The sequence below is a fragment of the Pseudoliparis swirei genome, chromosome 20 (genome assembly GCF_029220125.1).
Source record: "Pseudoliparis swirei isolate HS2019 ecotype Mariana Trench chromosome 20, NWPU_hadal_v1, whole genome shotgun sequence".
NCBI lineage: Eukaryota > Metazoa > Chordata > Actinopteri > Perciformes > Liparidae > Pseudoliparis > Pseudoliparis swirei.
In genome coordinates, this window is record NC_079407.1 from 27,160,508 (window position 1) to 27,180,507 (window position 20,000).

Sequence of the window (20,000 nt, forward strand, 5' to 3'; positions counted from 1 at the left end):
AAAGACATATGATCACCTTTTCTTGAAGTGTAAGAAAAATACCCTGTGCTTTTATTTTGAAGGTTTCAAATTAAATGGATATATGTTAAAATATTGGATATGTTTTTGTTATTTTATGTGGCCCTTCAAGGCTTGAAAGACATGTGATCACCTTTTCTTCAAACATTTTAAGAAAAATATCCTGTTCTTTTATTTTGAAGGTTTGAAATTAAATATATTTTTGTTATAATATTAGATACATTTGTTTATTTTATGTGGCCCCTGATGGCTTGAAAGACAAATGATCACCTTTTCTTAAAGAAGTGTAAGAAAAATATCCTGTGCTTTTATTTTGAAGGTTTCAAATTAAATGGATTTATATTATAATATTTGAGAAATTTTCTTATGTACAATATTTTCTACCCTCAAATAAACAACAATAAAATGCAAAGAGAGTAATCCAATAATATGTTTTAGTAGTTTATATCTTTATCTGTTTCACCGGCCCTTTAAGATGCTGACGTGGCCCACGGTGAACATGAGTGTATCCCCCTATAGACGAGTATATATGGGTTATGATGTCATAGCTCACCTTCACCAGCAGCTCGTATCGGGGGATCCTCTGCACCGGCTTGATCATCAAGTCGCCCAGAGCCTGTTTCTCCTTGTTCTCACGCATGTTGTGCTGAGCGGAGAACCGAAAGAACAAAGAAATGAACAAAGAAAAGAACAAAGAGAACGAGGAACAATCAAATACATGAAACATCACGACCTGGAAAACTGTTAAAAAAAACTCTACACACAGAACAATAAATGTTCTTAAATGGTTCTTTAAAAGGCTCTGTGGTTCTATGAAGAACCATCACCTCCTGGAGAACCATTTTAGAAATGGTGCCGTAAATAACCATTTTGTTAAGGTTCTTTGAAGAACTATTTAAGGAAATGGTCTTTTAGATAGCCCTGGTTTGAAAGGTTCTCTGAGGAACCAGAAATGGTGCCTTAAAGAACCATTTTTAAGGTTCTTTGAGACACCTTCATAGGTTCTTTGAAGAACTATTTAAGGAAATGGTCTTTTAGATAGCCCTGGTTTGAAAGGTTCTCTGAGGAACCATAAATGGTGCCTTAAAGAACAATTTTTAAGGTTCTTTGAGACACCTTCATATGTTCTATGAAGAACTCTTTAAGGAGATGGTTCTTTTAAAGAAAGCTTGTTTGAAATGTTCTTTGTGGAACCACAAATGGTTCCTTAAAGACACATTTGTTTAAGGTTCTTTGAGACACCTTTATAGGTTCTTTGAAGAACTCTTTAAGAAAATGGTTCTTTAAAGAACCCTGGTTTGAAGGGTTCTCAGTGGAACCATAAATGGTGCCTTAAAGAACCATTTTGTATGGTTCTTTAAGACACCATTATAGGTTATTTGATGAACTATTTAAGGGCATGGTTCTTTAAAGAACCCTGGTTTGAAAGGTTCTTTAAGACACCTTTATAGGTTATTTGAAGAACTCTTTAAGGAAATGGTTCTTTAGAGAACCCTGGTTCTCCGTGGAACCAGAAATGGTTCTTCTATGGCATCACTCTGAAGAACCATATTTGGTTCCAGATGTCACCTCCATTCTTCTGTGTACGAGCACCCTTCTTGTTCTTGTTCTTATTAACACCTTCTATATTGTGTGTTCTTTTATATTTATATTTCTCTCTCTTATTATAATGTTATTTATAAACTACCAGGTCTCCAGTGACTCTGGACTTTTGCTTGAGGCACAAACGGCAAATAAAAACTTGAATATTAAAATAACAATATGTGTTGTAGTTCACGTCCCAGCCACCAGATGGCGCAGCTGTTCCACTGTAATAAACCCCGTCTGGCAAGAAGCTCTCTGGGGACGTGACAGGTTGTTTGTGCTGTTATTACCACACATGTATTTATGTTGTGCACAGCAGTGCTCCACCATATCAAATATGTAACTGGACTTATTGAGAACAATATTCCAGAGTTTTTAAAAGTCAAATTATCTAGTTAAATTGGTTTTACATACAAGAACCTTTCTTGATCTTGTACATATTACCACCTTCTGTATAGTGTTTTTCTTTTATATTTAGTTTTTTTTCTTTCTTATTATAATGATATTTATAAACTGTTAACCCTCCAATGTCTCTGGATGTTGTTCTTTAGGGACAAATGGGAAATAAAATCGTTAAACTTGAAATTTCAATATGTGTTGCAGTTCACGTCACAGCCACCAGATGGCACAGAGGTTCCACTCTAATAAACCATATTGAGAATAATCCAGTCAAATTATCTATATAAAATACATATATAGATATATATATATACACATATACATATACATATATATATAGATATAAATATATATACATATATATACATACATATATATATATATCGATATAAATATATCGATACATATATATACATATATATATATATATCCTGTTATAAATTACATGTATGTAGGACTGATTCTGATGATTTGAGAAAAAAAGAATATATATTTAAATAAAGAGAAAATCAATTCCAGAAGTTTTTTGGCATTGTAAAAAAAAATATTAATACATTTAAAAAGCTCATTTTCAGGCTCTACCAGCTTCTGAAAGGAAAATGTTTGGACTAGTTTCCAGTTTTCCAAACAAACATAAAGTTTCACCTCCAGGAACTTGTGGAACGCCGGCTTGGCCTCCTTGGCGATGCGGACGGCGTCTTTGGCGTTGAGGAAGTTGTCGATGTACGCCGAGTACATGTTGGCCAGAGTCTCTTTGGAGAACTGGAGAACAGAGGAGAACGTCTCACACATCTAAACGTTAAACACGTCTAAACGTCTCACACATCTAAACGTTAAACACATGTAAACGTCTCACACGTCTAAACCTTAAACACATTCATGTTTATGACATACGATACGGCCGGCTCTCCATCCGCGTTCATTTATTATCCTGATTTGTTTTGTTGTGTTTTTACTGCAACATCTTTTACAGCGTGGAACTCTGAACTTTGAACATGTTTCTACTGTTAGAGACGAAACGTTTAAATTCACTCCTACTCCTTTCCTAGCTTACTCACTTACTTACTTCCTTGCTTACCTACTCACTCACTCCCTCACAGACTTACTTGCTTCCTTGCTTACCTACTCACTCACTCCCTCACACACTTACTTGCTTACTTGCTTCCTTACTCACTCACTTGCTTACTTCCATATAAGTGACTATTTTGCTGACGTTCCTGCAGCAGCGTTCCAGTGACATCATACTTCTGAGTTATTGTGAATAAACTCGTGACTCTCCAGGTCGTTTTAAACCAAAACGCTGTTGGTTAAAATAAGAGTTCCTGACTGTGAACTTTATTTGAGTCGCAGGAACATCTCAAGAGGAGCAGCAGCAGCTACTGATTCACGGAGGGCGACCTCCATGTTTTCTTTGCACCGTTTCCCTCCACAGAACGCCAAAGGGATTTTTCCATTGGATTATTGCAACAACCAAATAAATAAACTATGCAGTAGGAAAAAAAACATTCGGGATACTTGCACCATTTGTTCAGCTCAATATTCTTTACAAATAAACAAAAAAATGTATGGTTTTGAAGCACGAAAGCAAATCAGAAAACAAGTCAACATAGCGGCTCAAGACCAACACATGACAGTGAGCATAACGTTATATCATAACTTGTTTAGGGACGTCAGACATTCATCAATCAAGAGAGATATTTGTTGATATATTTTGTATCCTATAGGACAAAAAACGCAACATGTCTGAGGTTTGTGTTTCAGACATAAAACCCCCAAAAACATCCTGTTGTCATTTACTTTCTGGATATATTGTACCTGTGATGTGATGACTGTATTAACTCTGTAGGGGGATACAGGTGTGTCAACACACAGATGTACAGGTGTGTGTGTGTTATTTACATATGTAGATGTCTGAGGTGACCTCTTTTTATCTATTAGTATGTATTTATTTTCCTGTTCCTCTAGGTAGGTTTTTTGTCTGTTTGTATATGTTAACAAAAAGATGAAAAACAATGGAAATATCAGTTAAATTATGTTTACTGTGTTATGTACCTGCCAATATTTCCACATTTAAAAAAACAAAAACAAAAAAACATCGACTGTAAAACGAGAGGACATAAAAGTGCGAAAAAACTAATGAATTCTCAGGTTTTAGGACTCATTACAACATTGGAGTTGTACTTCCGGTTTGGTTTGATTGACAGCGAGAAGGTCCCGCCCCCTTCTGCTGCAGTTAAACGTTCCCGGTCACATGGCGGTCGGGAGCAGCTGTTTGGACGATTTCCTTGCACTAACTAAGCTTTTAAAAAACATAAAACGCGATGACACCGTGAAAGAGCAGGCACCGGAACTTAAATATAAAAAAATACTGAACATTTTAAAAAAACATGTGCCCAGTGTGAGGCTTGAACTCACGACCTTCAGATTATGAGACTGACGCGCTGCCAACTGCGCCAACGAGGCATGAGACTTCCAGAGGCTGCGGGAGCTTTAGAGCCAGAGCGCGAGCCCCAGCAGAGCAGATACCTCAGAGTTCTCTCTCCGTTATGTTCTTACAATGTGTTTAAAGTATTTTTATGAATGTATTGTAAAAAAAAAATGTATGTAAAATTTAGTAAATGTTACATAACATATCAACTTTTCCTCAATCTACTTCTTCAACCGCTGGCTTCTCTGCATTTCACCAATTGTCATGTGTGTGAGTGTGTTTCATTCACGCTGTGAGGCGTTGAGAGGGACAACAATAGCATTAACATAGACCCCCCCCCACACACACACACACACCGAACGAAGAACAAAAGATGTGCCGCACTGCATTCTGGTCCGTGAGCTTCTTCTTGCCTTCATGTAAAGTTATTTGTATTCTCTCATTCTCTTTCAACAGGACATTTTAGTCCAGTACATGTTTTGGAGCACTGTGTGTTTTTGTGTGTGTGTTATTTTAAAAGTCTAGGTCCCGCCCCCTCCTCCTCCTCCTCCTCCTCGGGGTCATGGGAAACTTTAAAGTGGGTCGACGAGAGGCCACCGGGAAAAACAAATTATTAAACCGGTGCTGCCCAACTGTCTCAAACAAGCTTTGGCTGTCAATAATACTTTTAAAAAACTTTATTCATTCAGCTCTGGTGTAGCCGGAAACACACAAGGTCAAAGGTCAGAACTGCCCCAAGAAATATAACATGTTGTTGGCCCTGAGGCCACCAGCAGGCAAACAATACCCCAGAATTATGATTATTTAATAGCGTTTTGTTGTTGTTGTTGTTTTGTTGTGTGTCCTATCTGTGTTGTCTGTACTACGGAGGTACACACACACAAATCAATAAATATCATGTTTTATTGTTAAAAGAAATAAGTTGTTAATAGGTGTTTAAAAAAATTAATAACAATTAATAAACAAATAAATACAAATACAATTAATTATGATTGTATTTATTTTTTATGTTGTTTTTTTATCTAGGAAAACACTTTGAATCTGTAGACTACTGCCTAATAGTCTTATTATTGACCAACAGTCTTTTTATTGCCTAATAGTTTTATTATTGCCTAATAGTCTTATTATTACCTAATAGTTTTATTCTTGCCTAATAGTCTTATTATTGCCGAATAGTTTTATTATTGCCTAATATTCGTATTATTACCCAATAGTCTTGTTATTGCCTAATAGTTTTATTATTACCTAATAGTCTTATTATTGCCTAATAGTCTTATTATTACCTAATAGTTTTATTATTGCCTAATAGTCTTATTATTGCCTAATAGTCTTATTATTGCCTAATAGTTTTATTATTGCCTAATAGTCTTATTATTACCTAATAGTCTTATTATTACCTAATAGTTTTATTCTTGCCTAATAGTCTTATTATTGCCTAATAGTCTTATTATTGCCTAATAGTTTTATTATTGCCTAATAGTCTTATTATTACCTAATAGTTTTATTCTTGCCTAATAGTCTTATTATTACCTAATAGTCTTATTATTACCTAATAGTTTTATTCTTGCCTAATAGTCTTATTATTGCCTAATAGTTTTATTATTGCCTAATAGTCTTATTATTACCTAATAGTTTTATTCTTGCCTAATAGTCTTATCATTGCCAAATAGTTTTATTATTGCCTAATAGTCTTATTATTGCCTAATAGTTTTATTCTTGCCTAATAGTCTTATCATTGCCAAATAGTTTTATTATTGCCTAATAGTCTTATTATTGCCTAATAGTTTTATTATTGCCTAATAGTCATATTATTGCCTAATATTTGTATTATTACCCAATAGTCTTATTATTGCCTAATAGTTTTATTATTACCTAATAGTCTTAAAATGACAATTTTAATAAAGTCAGTGGGGGAACAACCCTATAAAAAAAGTCAATTTCCTTTCCTACATTTGATATTATATCAAATTCTAGTATCAAATCTATAATAAATAAAAGAATAATAATAGAAGAATAAATACAAATACACAAAGACTCCGTAAAGTTCACATTAAACCACTGAGTTGTTTGTTCGTATCTTCCTCCTCAGAATCACGCGGCGGCGCTGCTCACCGATTGGATGAGGAAGTGGCCGACGGTCTGCCTGTCGTGCCATTGGCCGACGCAGCCGACCACCTGCTCCAGGAACAGCTCGTGGTGCTCCAGGATCTCGGGGATCTGGTAGAACATCTCGTCCACCAGCAGGGGGTCCACGATGGAGCCGCCGTCCGGCTGCTTGAGGGGCCGCAGGTAGCCCTGGGGGGGGGGGGGGGCAGAGGTCAAAGGTCGGGCGGTGTGAGACTTCAGAGAACTTGTTATTGTTATAGGTGCTTATAAAATATACTTTTTCTTTTTGTGTCAGTCCCCCGCCCCCCCCCCGCTGCAGTCACCGTGGTAACACTTACTCACTTGTGTCGCCATGGGAACTCAGCCCAGGAGGATTATTCACTTTGTGGCCACACGCATGGGTGTGTGTGTGTGTGTGTGTGTGTGTGTGTGTGTGTGTGTGTGTGTGTGTGTTTGAGATGTGTGTGTGCGTGTGAGTGTGTGTGTGTGCGTGTTTGAGATGTGTGTGTGCGTGTGTGAGTGTGTGTGTGATAGCGCACACGGCGTCTGCCCACACACAGCGGATGGTGACAGGTTAGAAAACAAGTAGGGTAAGTGTAGAGTTTGTGTGTGTGTGTGTGTACGTGTGTGTGTGTTCGTGTGTGCATATGTGTGTGAGAGAGAGAGAGGATGCAGCTAAGAGAGGGTGTCTGTGTGTGTGTCTGTGTGTGTTTGTGTGTGTGTGTGTCTGTGTGTGTCTGTGTGTGTGTGTGTGTCTGTGTGTGTTTGTGTGTGTGTGTTTGTGTGTGTGTGTTTGTGTGTGTGTGTGTGTCTGTGTGTGTGTCCGCGTGTGTGAGATAAAGAGAGAGAGAGAGGATGCAGCTATGAGAGGGTGTGTGTGTGTCCATGTGTGTGTGTGTGTATGTGTGTCCGTGTGTGTGTATGTGTGTGTGTGTTTGTGTGTGTCTGTTTGTGTGTCCATGTGTGTGTGTGTATGTGTCCACATGTGTGTGTGTATCTGTGTGTGTGTGTCCATGTGTGGTGTGTATGTGTCCGCGTGTGTGTGTGTCCATGTGTGTGTGTGTCCGTGTGTGTATGTGTCCGTGTGTGTATGTGTGCATGTGTGCGTGTGTGTGCATGTGTGTGTGTATGTGTCCGCATGTGTGTGTATATTTGTGTGTGTGTGTGCATGTGTCCGCGTGTGTGTGTGTGCATGTGTGCGTGTGTGCGTGTGCACGTGTGCGTGTGTGCATGTGTGCGTGTGTGCATGTGTGCGTGTGTGTGTGTGTGTGTGTGTGTGTGTGTGTGTGTGCGTGTGTGTGTGTGTGTGTGTGTGTGTGTGTGTGTGTGTGTGGGCTGATGACAGTGAGCTGTGATGGGTTATTAGCAGATTAAGCCGACAGGATGAAAGGCAGTAAGTGGATTACGTAACACCTTTGTTCCTTCAGGTGTTATCCACGTCCTCAGTGGACCCACAATGCATTGCTTCCCTTTGTTCCTTCAGGTGTTATCCACGTCCTCAGTGGACCCACAATGCATTGCTTCCCTTTGTTCCTTCAGGTGTTATCCACGTCCTCAGTGGACCCACAATGCATTGCTTCCCTTTGTTTCCTTCTCTGCACACAACGGGCGGCGGTGAGAAAGCATCGATAAGATTTGTGTGTTCATCGGCGAGGGAACGCCGCCACGCCCAATATGAGGCCTGAGATATGTGAGGAGTGTGTGTGAGGTGTGTGTGTGTGAGGGTATGTGTGTGTGTGTGTGTGTGAGGTGTGTGTGAGGTGTGTCTGTGTGTGAGGTGTATGTGTGTGTGTGTGAGGTGTGTGACGTGTGTGTGTGTGAGGTGTATGTGAGGTGTGTGTGTGTGTGGTGTGTGTGTGTGTGTGTGTATGTGTGTGTGTGTGTGTGTAGGTGTGTGTGTGTGTGTGTGTGTGTGTGTGTGTGATGTGTGTGTGTGTGTGTGTGTATATGTGTGTGTGTGTGTGTGTGTGTATATGTGTGTGTGTGTGTGTGAGTGTGTGTGTGTGTGTGTGTGTGTGTGTGTGTGTATGTGTGTGTGTGTGTGTTTGTGTGTGTGTGTGTGAGGTGTATGTGAGGTGTGTGTGTGTGCGTGTGTGTGAGGTGTATGTGTGTGTGTGTGTGTGAGGTGTGTGTGTGTGTGTGTGGTTACCTGGATGAGGCTGCGGAGCGACTCCACGTACGACTGCTCCGTGTCCAAGAGGGTCATCATCACATGCTTTCTCATGTCCTGTGAACACATCATCATCATCATCATCATCATCTTCATCACCATCATCATCACATCATCTTCATCATCACAACATCACATCATCATCACCACCATCATCATCATAACATCACATCATCTTCATCATCATCTTCACAACCTTACATCATCATCACATCATCATCATCATCACGTCATCATCACCAGAGCTCGTTGGACTCGTCTTCTTCACTTTATTACTCACAAACACACACAGACACACACACACACACACACACACACACTAGAGGTGAATAACTTGATGGCTTCCATGTTTGTTTCCTTCGTGCTGTGGCTTTTGTTTTCAGGCGGATGAAGTTACACACACACAGACACACACACACACACAGACACACACACACACAGACACACACACACACACATTCCTGAGATCTGGGAGGTGAAACTTCAAAGATCAAAACATCAAAGATCAAAGTGATCGGCTTTCCAATAATTTGAAGGTGTGATTACTTTTTAAATATTTCAGATTTCGGCGGTTTAAAAGAATTCAAACAGCCGTTAAAGACAGAGATCGACTTCCTGGGCCGGACTCAGAGTTCTGACTTTATTACGTGACACGCCGACTCCAAACGGAGCGATTGCGTCATCAACCTCAGCCGTGTGACCAGGTGACGCCTGGCAGCCAATGGCGTCGCCCCGTCAAAAATACCAAACTTTTAATTGTGTTAAATGATCTGAAGCTGAGAACTTTTCGTTTGACCTCGTCACACACACACATGCGTGTGTGTATGTGTGTGTATGTGGTGTGTACATGGTGTGTACGTGTGTGTATGTGGTGTGTATGTGGTGTGTATGTGGTGTGTACATGGTGTGTACATGGTGTGTATGTGGTGTGTATGTGGTGTGCACGTGTGTGTATGTGGTGTGTATGGTGTGTATGTGGTGTGCATGTGTGTGTATGTGGTGTGTATGTGGTGTGTATGTGGTGTGCATGTGTGTGTATGTGGTGTGTATGTGTGTGTATGTGTGTGTATGTGTGTATGTGGTGTGTGTATATGGTGTGTATGTGGTGTGTATGTGGTGTGTATGTGGTGTGTATGTGTGTATGTGTGTGTATGTGGTGTGTATGTGGTGTGCACGTGTGTGTATGTGGTGTGTACGTGTGTGTATGTGGTGTGTATGTGGTGTGTATGTGGTGTGCACGTGTGTGTATGTGGTGTGTACACTCAAAAAAATGATTCAAGGCCTTCTTAGAGGTGACACATTTAAATATTGTTTGATACATTTAAATAAATCAATTACAAAACGAAGATATTTATATTGAATGGGTGTAACACAAAATGTATGAATACTTTCATTTATTAGATTTATTTAGGTTACACTCACAAAAGCGATTCAAGCCCTTCTTCGAGGTGACACATTTAAATATTGTTTGATTCATTTAAATAAATCAATTACAAAAATAGATATTTATATTTAATGGGTGTAACACAAAATGTATGAATTCTTTCATGTATTAGATTTATTTAGGTTAGATGGTTTGCATATCAACTCAAAATAAATGTGTTTCATTGGGGACTACCCTTTGCGCATGCGCCAGCTGAAAATCAGTTGTTTGCATGAGGTGAAGACGCTTTCAGGGCTGTACGGTGGTGTAGTGGCTAGCACTGTTGCCTCAAAGCCAGAGGGCCGTGGGTTCAATTCCCACTCGGGGCGTTCCTTCTGTGTGGAGTTTGCATATTTTCTTAGTTAGTTAGTTTATAATTTGAGTTGGACAAACACAAATTAATTTAATTTAATGAATATCGTTATTTTATTTTAGATGTATTTGATACAAATGAGTTGGACGAACTTAATTACATTTTATTGCACTGATGTGCTAAATTTGAGTTGGAGTTGCATATAATTATTGGATTGAAAACCTGCCAACAATTTAATTGAGTTCATCCAATCAGTCATTTCTTTGAGTGTATGTGGTGTGTATGTGGTGTGTATGTGGTGTGTACATGTGTGTATGTGGTGTGTATGTGGTGTGCATGTGTGTGTATGTGGTGTGTATGTGGTGTGTATGTGTGTGTATGTGGTGTGCATGTGTGTGTATGTGGTGTGTATGTGGTGTGTATGTGGTGTGTATGTGTGTGTATGTGGTGTGCATGTGTGTATGTGGTGTACGTGTGTGTATGTGTGTATGTGTATGTGTGTATGTGGTGTATGTGTATGGTGTATATGTGTATGTGTGTGTATGTGGTGTATGTGTGTATATGCGTGTATGTGCGTGTGTATGTGCGTGTGTATGTGTATATGTGTGTGTATATGTGTGTGTATGTGTGTATGTGTGTATGTGGTGTGTATATGGTGTGTATGTATGTGCATGTATGTGTATATGTGTATGTGTGTATAGTGTGTATGTATGTGTGTATATGTGTGTATATGGTGTGTATATGTGTGTATATATGTGGTGTATGTGTGTATATGTGTATGTGTGTATGTGGTGTATATGTATGTGTATGTGTGTATGTATATGGTATGTATATGGTGTATGGTGTGTATGTGGTGTGTATGTGTGTGTATATGTGTATGTATATGGTGTATATATATGTGTGTATATGTGTATATATGTGTATGTATTATGTGTGTATATGTATGTGGTGTGTATGTATATGGTGTATGTATGTGTATGTGTGTATGTGTGTATGTATGTGCATGTAGTGTATGTGTGTGTATATGGTGTATATATAGTGTGTGTATATGTGTGTATATGTATGTGTATATGTGTATATGTGTATATGTGCATATGTGTATGTGTGTATATGTGTATGTGTGTATGTATGTATATGTGTGTATATGGTGTGTATGTGTGTGTATGTGGTGTATATAGTGTATGTATATGTGTATGTAATGTATGTGGTGTATATATGTATGTATATGGTGTATATGTATGTAGTGTGTATGTGTATATATGTGTGTATGTGTGTATATGGTGTATGTGTATGGTGTATGTGTGTATGTAATGTATGTGTATGTATAGTGTGTATATGTGCATGTGTGTGTATGTGGTGTATGTATATAATGTGTGTATGTGTGTGTATGTGGTGTATATATATATATATGTGTATGTATGTATGTATTATATATGTGGGTGTATGTATGAGTGTGTATGTATATGTGGGTGTATGTATGAGTGTGTATGTATATGTGGGTGTATGTGTGTGTATATGTGTATATATGTGTATGTGTGTATATGTATGTATGGTGTGTATGTGGTATATGTGTGTATATATGTGTGTATGTGTGTATATGTATGTGTATGCATGTGTGTGTATGTGGTGTATATAATACATATGTGTATGGTGTGCATGTGTGTGTATGTGTATATATGTATGTGGTGTATGTGTGCGTATGTGTGTATGTATGTGTATGTATATGTGTGTGTATGCATGTGTGTGCATGTGTGTGTATGTGGTGTGCACCATATCTGGTTCCATAAAGAACCTGAAAACATGGTTCTATAAGGAACCATACAACAACAAACATTCTAGCTTTGGTTTCCTCAAAGCCGTTTGAAGTCTGAGCTGAAGTTGTGAAATCAAAAACACAACCCTCTCTCTCTCCCTCCCTCTCCCCCTCTCTCCCTCTCTCTCCCTCCCCCCTCTCTCCCTCTCTCTCCCCTCTCTCCTCTCTCTCTCCTCTCTCCCCTCTCTCTCTCTCTCTCCTCTCCTCTCCTCTCCCCCTCCCTCTCTCATCACTGTCGTCACAACTCTCCCCCGACGACAGTATCCCATGGCAACAGCCTGGCGAAGAGGCAGCAACAGGCAGCATCCTCTTCGCCAAAAAGAGAAACCCTCGTCATCATCGTCATCATCATCGCCTCTTCTTCTTCCTCCCTTCATCCCTAACACCGCTGTAAAAACACACCGAATATCACATCTTCGTGTTTCGGTAAATCCTTCACTACGTGTGTGTGTGTGTGTGTGTGTGTGTGTGTGTGTGTGTGTGTGTGTGTGTCTGTGTCTCTATTTTACTGCCCAATTGAATTTTGCACTTCCCTGACCTCTATGCTGATCAATGGTTCTGTCGTTCTTTCTGACGTTCATGCTATTGATCTATTTCTCGACTCCTCCATCATCATCCTCATCATCATCACCATCATCATCATCATCACCTTACTGTCTAAAAGCTGTGATAAAACGGTCTAAAAGTGGATTTCACATAATAATGTAATGTTTTTCTTCTCGCGCTGCGTTTCAAACGGAACTGAAATAAATAAATACTCAATTAATCGATTTTGTTAATTGACAGAAAAATTATATTATTTAACGCAATGATGTGAATTTTTGTTTAAAGCAATAACGTGATTTTTTTTAATGCTAATAAATAAAATGTTTTTTGGGGGGCTCTGGGTGGATGGTCAGACGGAACAAGACAAACAATATTTAATATTTAAAAATATAGTTTTATAGATTTTATTGATAAAAACAGGTGGGATTCTACAATTATTATGAGGATTGATTGTTTTAAAAAACTGTTGCTGTAGTTTTGCAAAACTACAATATTTTTATATATAAATATATATGTTTATATATATAAACATATATATATATATAAATATATATGTTTATATATAAACATATATATAAATATATATGTTTATATATATAAACATATATATATAAATATATATATATAATAATAATAAATGAATAATAATTAAAGAAATATATATATATATATCAGCTATATTTCGATGTGTCGAACCTACAGCCTCTCAAGTATAAATAACAATTTATACCGCGAACACGCAACAATAAATTGCCATAAATAAAATAATATACACTTAAAAACTAACAAATCATCACAACACTGTAGAGTCAACTCTCTAACAGAGATGGAGAGAGCAGAGGGAAAGAGGAAGACATACAGGGTGTTACAGTAATGAAGGAGAAGAGAAGAAATAAAGGATGAAAAAGCAGAAGGAGTGACGTCTAAAGTGACCTGGACACCACAAAGAACACACAGTCTACCTCTCCGTTGGGGTTTCCAGCACATAGTCCGTTCCCATTTAAATTCCCATTCCTGTTGTTGTTTCTGAGCCGATCCACAGCCTCTCTGTCTTCTCCTCCTCCTCCACCCCCCTCGTCTCCCGTGTTCTCTCCATTCTCGTTCATTTCCTCCAGAGCGATGCCGAACTGGGCGAGGGTTCGAACCATTTGCAGCATACGGAGGAGCGGCAGGTCCCTGAATGCACCGTCGCTCTGGCACATAAGACGCCCCGAGAAACCACACACACGCACACACACACACACACACACAACACCTGGAGGGGTTTGTTGTGTTGTTGTCTGTTTGTTGACTCGCACCGCCGCGGTCTTCGTGTCCGCGGAACAAAAAATTTAAAAAATAACTCACTAAAATAAAAACATGTCCCTTCAAGTTGTTTTCTCCTTCTTTTTGAATAATTCAGTCCTTCAGAAAGAGAATCTCCAGCTCCTCCATGAATGTGGTCTCTGGTGTTAAAGTGTGCGTCTTGTTATCCAGCAGGTACACACACACACACACACACACACCGTTTGTGAACAGGCAAAGGAGCGCCCTTCATGGGAGTCCGATCCGTCTCCACTGCTCCGATGATATAAGCCAGATCTGAGCGTATGTCGAGGTGTGTGTGGACCACGGGAAAGTGTGTGTGTGGGTGTGCACGTGGGTGTGTGTGTGTGTGTGTGTGTGTGTGTGTGTGTGTGTGTGTGTGTGTCATGGCCCTCCCCCCCGAGTGTGTAAAAGGAGAGACAGCAGGCAGGGCAGACGCTTACAGCCTCAGCTCAGCCAGACCAGACCAATCAAGCCACGAGTAATCGACGGAGGCTTCTGAGGGAGGATGAGAAGAGGATGACAGAGGGAGGATGAGAAGAGGATAGCAGAGGGAGGATGAGAAGAGGATGAGAGAGGGAGGATGAGAAGAGGATGAGAGAGGGAGGATGAGAGGAGGAAGACAGAGGGAGGATGAGAAGAGGATAGCAGAGGGAGGATGAGAAGAGGAAGACAGAGGGAGGATGAGAAGAGGATAGCAGAGGGAGGATGAGAAGAGGAAGACAGAGGGAGGATGAGAAGAGGATGAGAGAGGGAGGATGAGAAGAGGATGACAGAGGGAGGATGAGAAGAGGATAGCAGAGGGAGGATGAGAAGAGGATAGCAGAGGGAGGATGAGAAGAGGATGACAGAGGGAGGATGAGAAGAGGAAGACAGAGGGAGGATGAGAAGAGGATGAGAGAGGGAGGATGAGTAGAGGATGAGAGAGGGAGGATGAGAAGAGGGAGGATGAGAATAGGGAGAAAGAGAAGAGGATGAGAGAGGGAGGATGAGAAGAGGACGAGAAGAGGGAGGATGAGAAGAGGATAGCAGAGGGAGGATGACAGAGGGAGGATGAGAAGAGGATGAGAAGAGGATGACAGCGCGGTCCATCCGTTCATCTCCTCCTCCACCAGCCGTGAAGCGGTCTGTCCATCATCTTCTACGTCACCAGGTATTTGGTTTCTAAGCAGCAGCCCCCGGATCGCCATGACAACAGAGAGCCGCAATGTCACTAACGACAATCAGGCACCCCCACGCCGATCTTTATTTATTACATAAGCATTGTTGAAACTTTGTTTATATGCATGTCACGTCTGCGGCTGCTAAATGGACCAAAGTCAAGAAGAATTAAATATGAAGTGAGCGACTCTTTATGAAAACATGCAGAGCCGCCACTAGGGGCAGCAGAGCAGCGCCGGCTCTTTATCGTCTGTGACCATGAGCATAAACACTGGGAACTGCACTTTTGATGAAACAAAAAAAGAGTGTGTGTGTGTGTGCACGGTTATGCAAGTGTGCACACACACACACACACACTCTCACACACACACACACACACTCACACACACAGGGCATTAATCTTAAAATGCAGTTTTAATGAAAGGTCTCAGAAGTGGAACACGCCGTGAGGTTCCAGCCGCTTTAAAGTCGCAGAGAGAAGCGACGACATCTTTAAAGAAATACACACAGAGCACTACACAATGTTAACACAACAATAAGAGGACGTCTACTGCTACACACCATGAGAGTGTCCTGCTTTTGTCCAGGGCTGACCCCAAACACTGTCACGTCTTTCTCTAAAACGTGACATTTGAAAAGGTCACGAGGGAACATTAAAAAGGTCACAGTGGGGCATTTAGAAAGGTCACGAGGAGACGTTTAAAAGGTCATGAGGGGACATTTAAAAGGTCATGAGGGGAGATTAAAAAGGTCACAAGGGGACATTTAAAAGGTCACAAGGGGAGATTAAAAAGGTCACAAGGGGACATTAAAAAAGGTCAAAAGGGGACATTTAGAGAGGTCACGAGGAGACATTTAAAAGGTCACGAGGGGACACTTAAAAAGGTCACAAGGAGACGTTTCAAAAGATCATGAGGGGACATTTAAAAGGTCATGAGGGGACATTTAAAAGGTCATGAGGGGACATTTAAAAGGTCACGAGGGGACACTTAAAAGGTCACAGTGGGGCATTTAGAAAGGTCACGAGGAGACGTTTAAAAGTTCACGAGGGGACACTTAAAAAGGTCATGAGGAGACGTTTAAAAGGTCACGAGGGGACAATTAAAAAGGTCACAAGGAGACGTTTCAAAAAGTCACGAGAGGACATTTTAAAAGGTCATGAGGGGACATTTAAAAGGTCATGAGGGGACATTTAAAAGGTCATGAGGGGACATTTGAAAAGGTCACAAGGGGACATTAAAAAGGTCACAAGGGGACATTAAAAAAGGTCACAAGGGGACACTTGCAAGGTCACAAGGGGAGATTAAAAAGGTCACAAGGGAACATTTAAAAGGTCACAAGGGGAGATTAAAAAGGTCACAAGGGGACACTTGCAAGGTCACAAGGGGACATTAAAAAGGTCACAAGGGGACACTTGCAAGGTCACAAGGGGAGATTAAAAAGGTCACAAGGGGACATTTAAAAGGTCACGAGGGGACACTTAAAAAGGTCACAAGGAGACGTTTCAAAAGGTCACGAGAGGACATTTTAAAAGGTCACGAGGGGACATTTAAAAGGTCATGAGGGGACATTTAAAAGGTCACAGTGGGGCATTTAGAAAGGTCACGAGGAGACGTTTAAAAGGTCACGAGGAGACGTTTAAAAGGTCACGAGGGGACATTTTAAAAAGTCATGAGGGGACATTTAAAAGGTCATGAGGGGACATTTAAAAGGTCATGAGGGGACATTTAAAAGGTCACGAGGGGACATTTAAAAGGTCGAGCTGGTGGCAGGAAAGTTGCCCTTTAATCCTCGTCGCCATAGAAACAAGCAGTTTGAAGGTCAGGTGACGGAGATCAGGAGATGACGATCTCTCAGGTATGTTAGCAGAATTATTTTAATACGTTCATTACTTCACTTTTACAAAATAAAACACACAGACACACACCACAAGGGGGCAGTCCTCATATTGAAAATCAATACAGAGTATATGGTTTTTATTTTGTCTTCTTGCCATTGGTATCTAACAGAACTGTGTGTGTGTGTGTGTGTGTGTGTGTGTGTGTGTGTGTGTGTGTGTGTGTGTGTGTGTGTGTCAGTCGGAGAGAGAAAGAGCGCACAGGTAATCAGATCTACTTGCTCTCCAAATACGCCCTTATGGGACGGTGTGAATGTGAGAGAGAAAGGGGGAGAGAGAGAGAGAGAGAGAGAGAGCGAGAGAGATGTGAAGAGTCTTTGTCCCATGGAGGTGAGGCTGAGGCAAGGACACGATTGATGCTTTCAACTAATGTATTTATTAATTAATATATATATATATTAATATATATATTAATATATATATATATAATAATAAAATATATACTTACATATACACACATACTGTATTTTTTCCACTCTAGAACTGAATCTCATTCACGGAAGAAGCGACAAACTAAAACTGACGATGAGAAACCATTAAAACCGAGAAGGCCACACGAAGTTATCAAATCAAATATTTATATAAAATTATTATTTGAAAGAATTTGGGAAAAATCTAATATCCATAAACTTCAAAAGGACTGAAACCAAAGTTAAAAAAGAGATTTGTGAGTCCAGAGCCTTCGATCCTCTGAACGCGTCCCGTCCACTTCCTGCCTAGCAACCAATCACAGCCCAGGGATCCAGAGATAGAGACCTAACCCTGAGCGCCACTCCGGAAATACCTCCGTCTCCCCCACCCAGTTTGTCCTTTCCTCCACCCTCCATCTCTTTTTGCTCCGCCCTTCCATCCCTCTCACATAATCTGAGGAGTAAAATAAATAAATAAATGATGGTGGTGAGGGGGGTACTAGTGATATAAGGATCTTGGATTTCCCTGTGTGTGTGTGTGTGTCTCAGGAAAAAGGGAGGAGGAAAAGGAAAGGAGAAATGCGGAGATGAAGAGGATGTAAAGGATGTAGAGGATGAAGAGGATGTAGAAGATGAAGAGGATGTAGAGGATGAAGAGGATGTAAAGGATGAAGAGGATGTAAAGGATGAAGAGGATGAAGAGGATGAAGAGGATGAAGATGATGAAGAGGATGTAGAGGATGAAGAGGAAACGGCAACGAGAGATAAGTCAAGTCAGTCAGCAGCAGATTGTATATTTTTATAATATCACAGATTAGCCAATGAGTGACCAGGATTCTGTGGATTGAGCCGATGCCCCTCCCCCACGTTATGCCCGCCCCCCTCTCTCGTCCCTCTCTCTCTCCATCCCCCCTTTCTCCCATATCCTCAACATTCCTGACCCCACACAGCTTAAAATCCCTGCATGTGTGTATTTCCGTGTGTGTGTGTGTGTGTGTGTGTGTGGGGGGGGGTCGGATTCGGCTCGTAAAGCTTCAGTAAATGAAGCGTCTTATTTCAGCTTTTCGGTAATAAAAACACGCTCCCCTTCTGAGAAAAAGAAAAAACTTTCCAGGACAAAGTTGTCGTGGAATAAAAGAAGCTTCACAAACGATTTACAAGAATAAAACGTAGAAATGTTCACCGCGGGGAGCGCAAAGCAGCGCGAGCTCAAACAACGAGCGGCAGGAGGACGTGTAACCTCGCAAGAGGATGCAAAATGGTGCAAGAAAGTTGTATAGGGTGCTTAAGGGTGCAAGAGTGACCAAAATAGTGCAAGAGGATGCCGAAGAAAAGAGAAACGGATGTATTTAAATAAAATATGTCTCCACACTGTTTTGTAAAGAAAGGGGCCTTCATGGGTGAAATAGTTCTCTTGAACCACAGCAGGGTGGGGTCATGTGGGGTCAGGGCGGGTCAGGTGGGGTCAGGTGGGGTCAGGGCGGGTCATGTGGGGTCAGGGCGGGTCAGGTGAGGCTCTCGTGACATCACAGGTTGTAGAAAGCGCTCCGTCAGCAGGTATAAAGTTTATTTTCGCTGCTCGTGAGAAACGTCTCGTTTCAGAGGAACGAGAATCATCAACACCGATTCATTGAGTCAGAAAAACATGTTGGCTTCAAAATGTACTTCATGCACCTTTGATCTTATTTTATGCACCTTTATGTTCGTGAGTGATGTCATCCACGTGACCTGAAGAGGACCTGATGGAGGACCTGATCCAGGACCTGATGGAGGACCTGATCCAGGACCTGAAGGAGGACCTGAAGAGGACCTGATCCAGGACCTGAAGGAGGACCTGATGGAGGACCTGATCCAGAACCTGAAGGAGGACCTGATCCAGGACCTGATCCAGGACCTGAAGGAGGACCTGATCAAGGACCTGAAGGAGGACCTGATCCAGGACCTGAAGGAGGACCTGATCCAGGACCTGAAGGAGGACCTGATCAAGGACCTGAAGGAGGACCTGATCCAGGACCTGAAGGAGGACCTGAAGGAGGACCTGATCCAGGACCTGATCCAGGACCACCCTCCCACTGGTTGTGCTCCCAGTGGGACAAAAATAAAAGGTAAACATTGTTTTTGTCCCCCCCCCTACCCCACCACACACACACTCTAACACACACACACACGCAGATACACTAACACACACTAACACACACACACACCGGATACTCCCAGGATCGTTTATAACTCCTCACATTCCTCCACTGCACACACGCACACACACACACACACACAGAAGCCGCGGGGGGTGCTTCCCGTCATCTTACACATTAACCGCCGCGTTGTCCAAATATTCACTAACTGAGTCTCTGAAAGGAGCAACAACAACAACAACAACAACAACAGAGTAGAGAAATGTTTAACATGTTACAGGGAGGCCTTCCA

The 20,000-nt window shown here is 41.0% G+C and overlaps 1 protein-coding gene and 1 non-coding gene across 2 annotated transcripts in view; both read right to left on the reverse strand.

The window, feature by feature from the left end:
• Positions 1-20,000, reverse strand: part of LOC130210441 (rho guanine nucleotide exchange factor 17-like) — a 55,960-nt gene that overhangs the window by 10,041 nt on the left and 25,919 nt on the right. The window contains exons 2-5 of the mRNA XM_056440759.1: positions 8,685-8,762; positions 6,542-6,724; positions 2,647-2,763; positions 572-664 (exon numbers count right to left, since the gene is read on the reverse strand). Coding sequence (XP_056296734.1) covers positions 572-664; positions 2,647-2,763; positions 6,542-6,724; positions 8,685-8,762 — 471 coding nt within the window. The remainder of the gene's footprint in view (positions 1-571; positions 665-2,646; positions 2,764-6,541; positions 6,725-8,684; positions 8,763-20,000) is intronic.
• On the reverse strand, positions 4,392-4,464 carry trnam-cau (transfer RNA methionine (anticodon CAU)). The gene has a single exon. It is a non-coding gene; the product is annotated as a tRNA-Met (tRNA).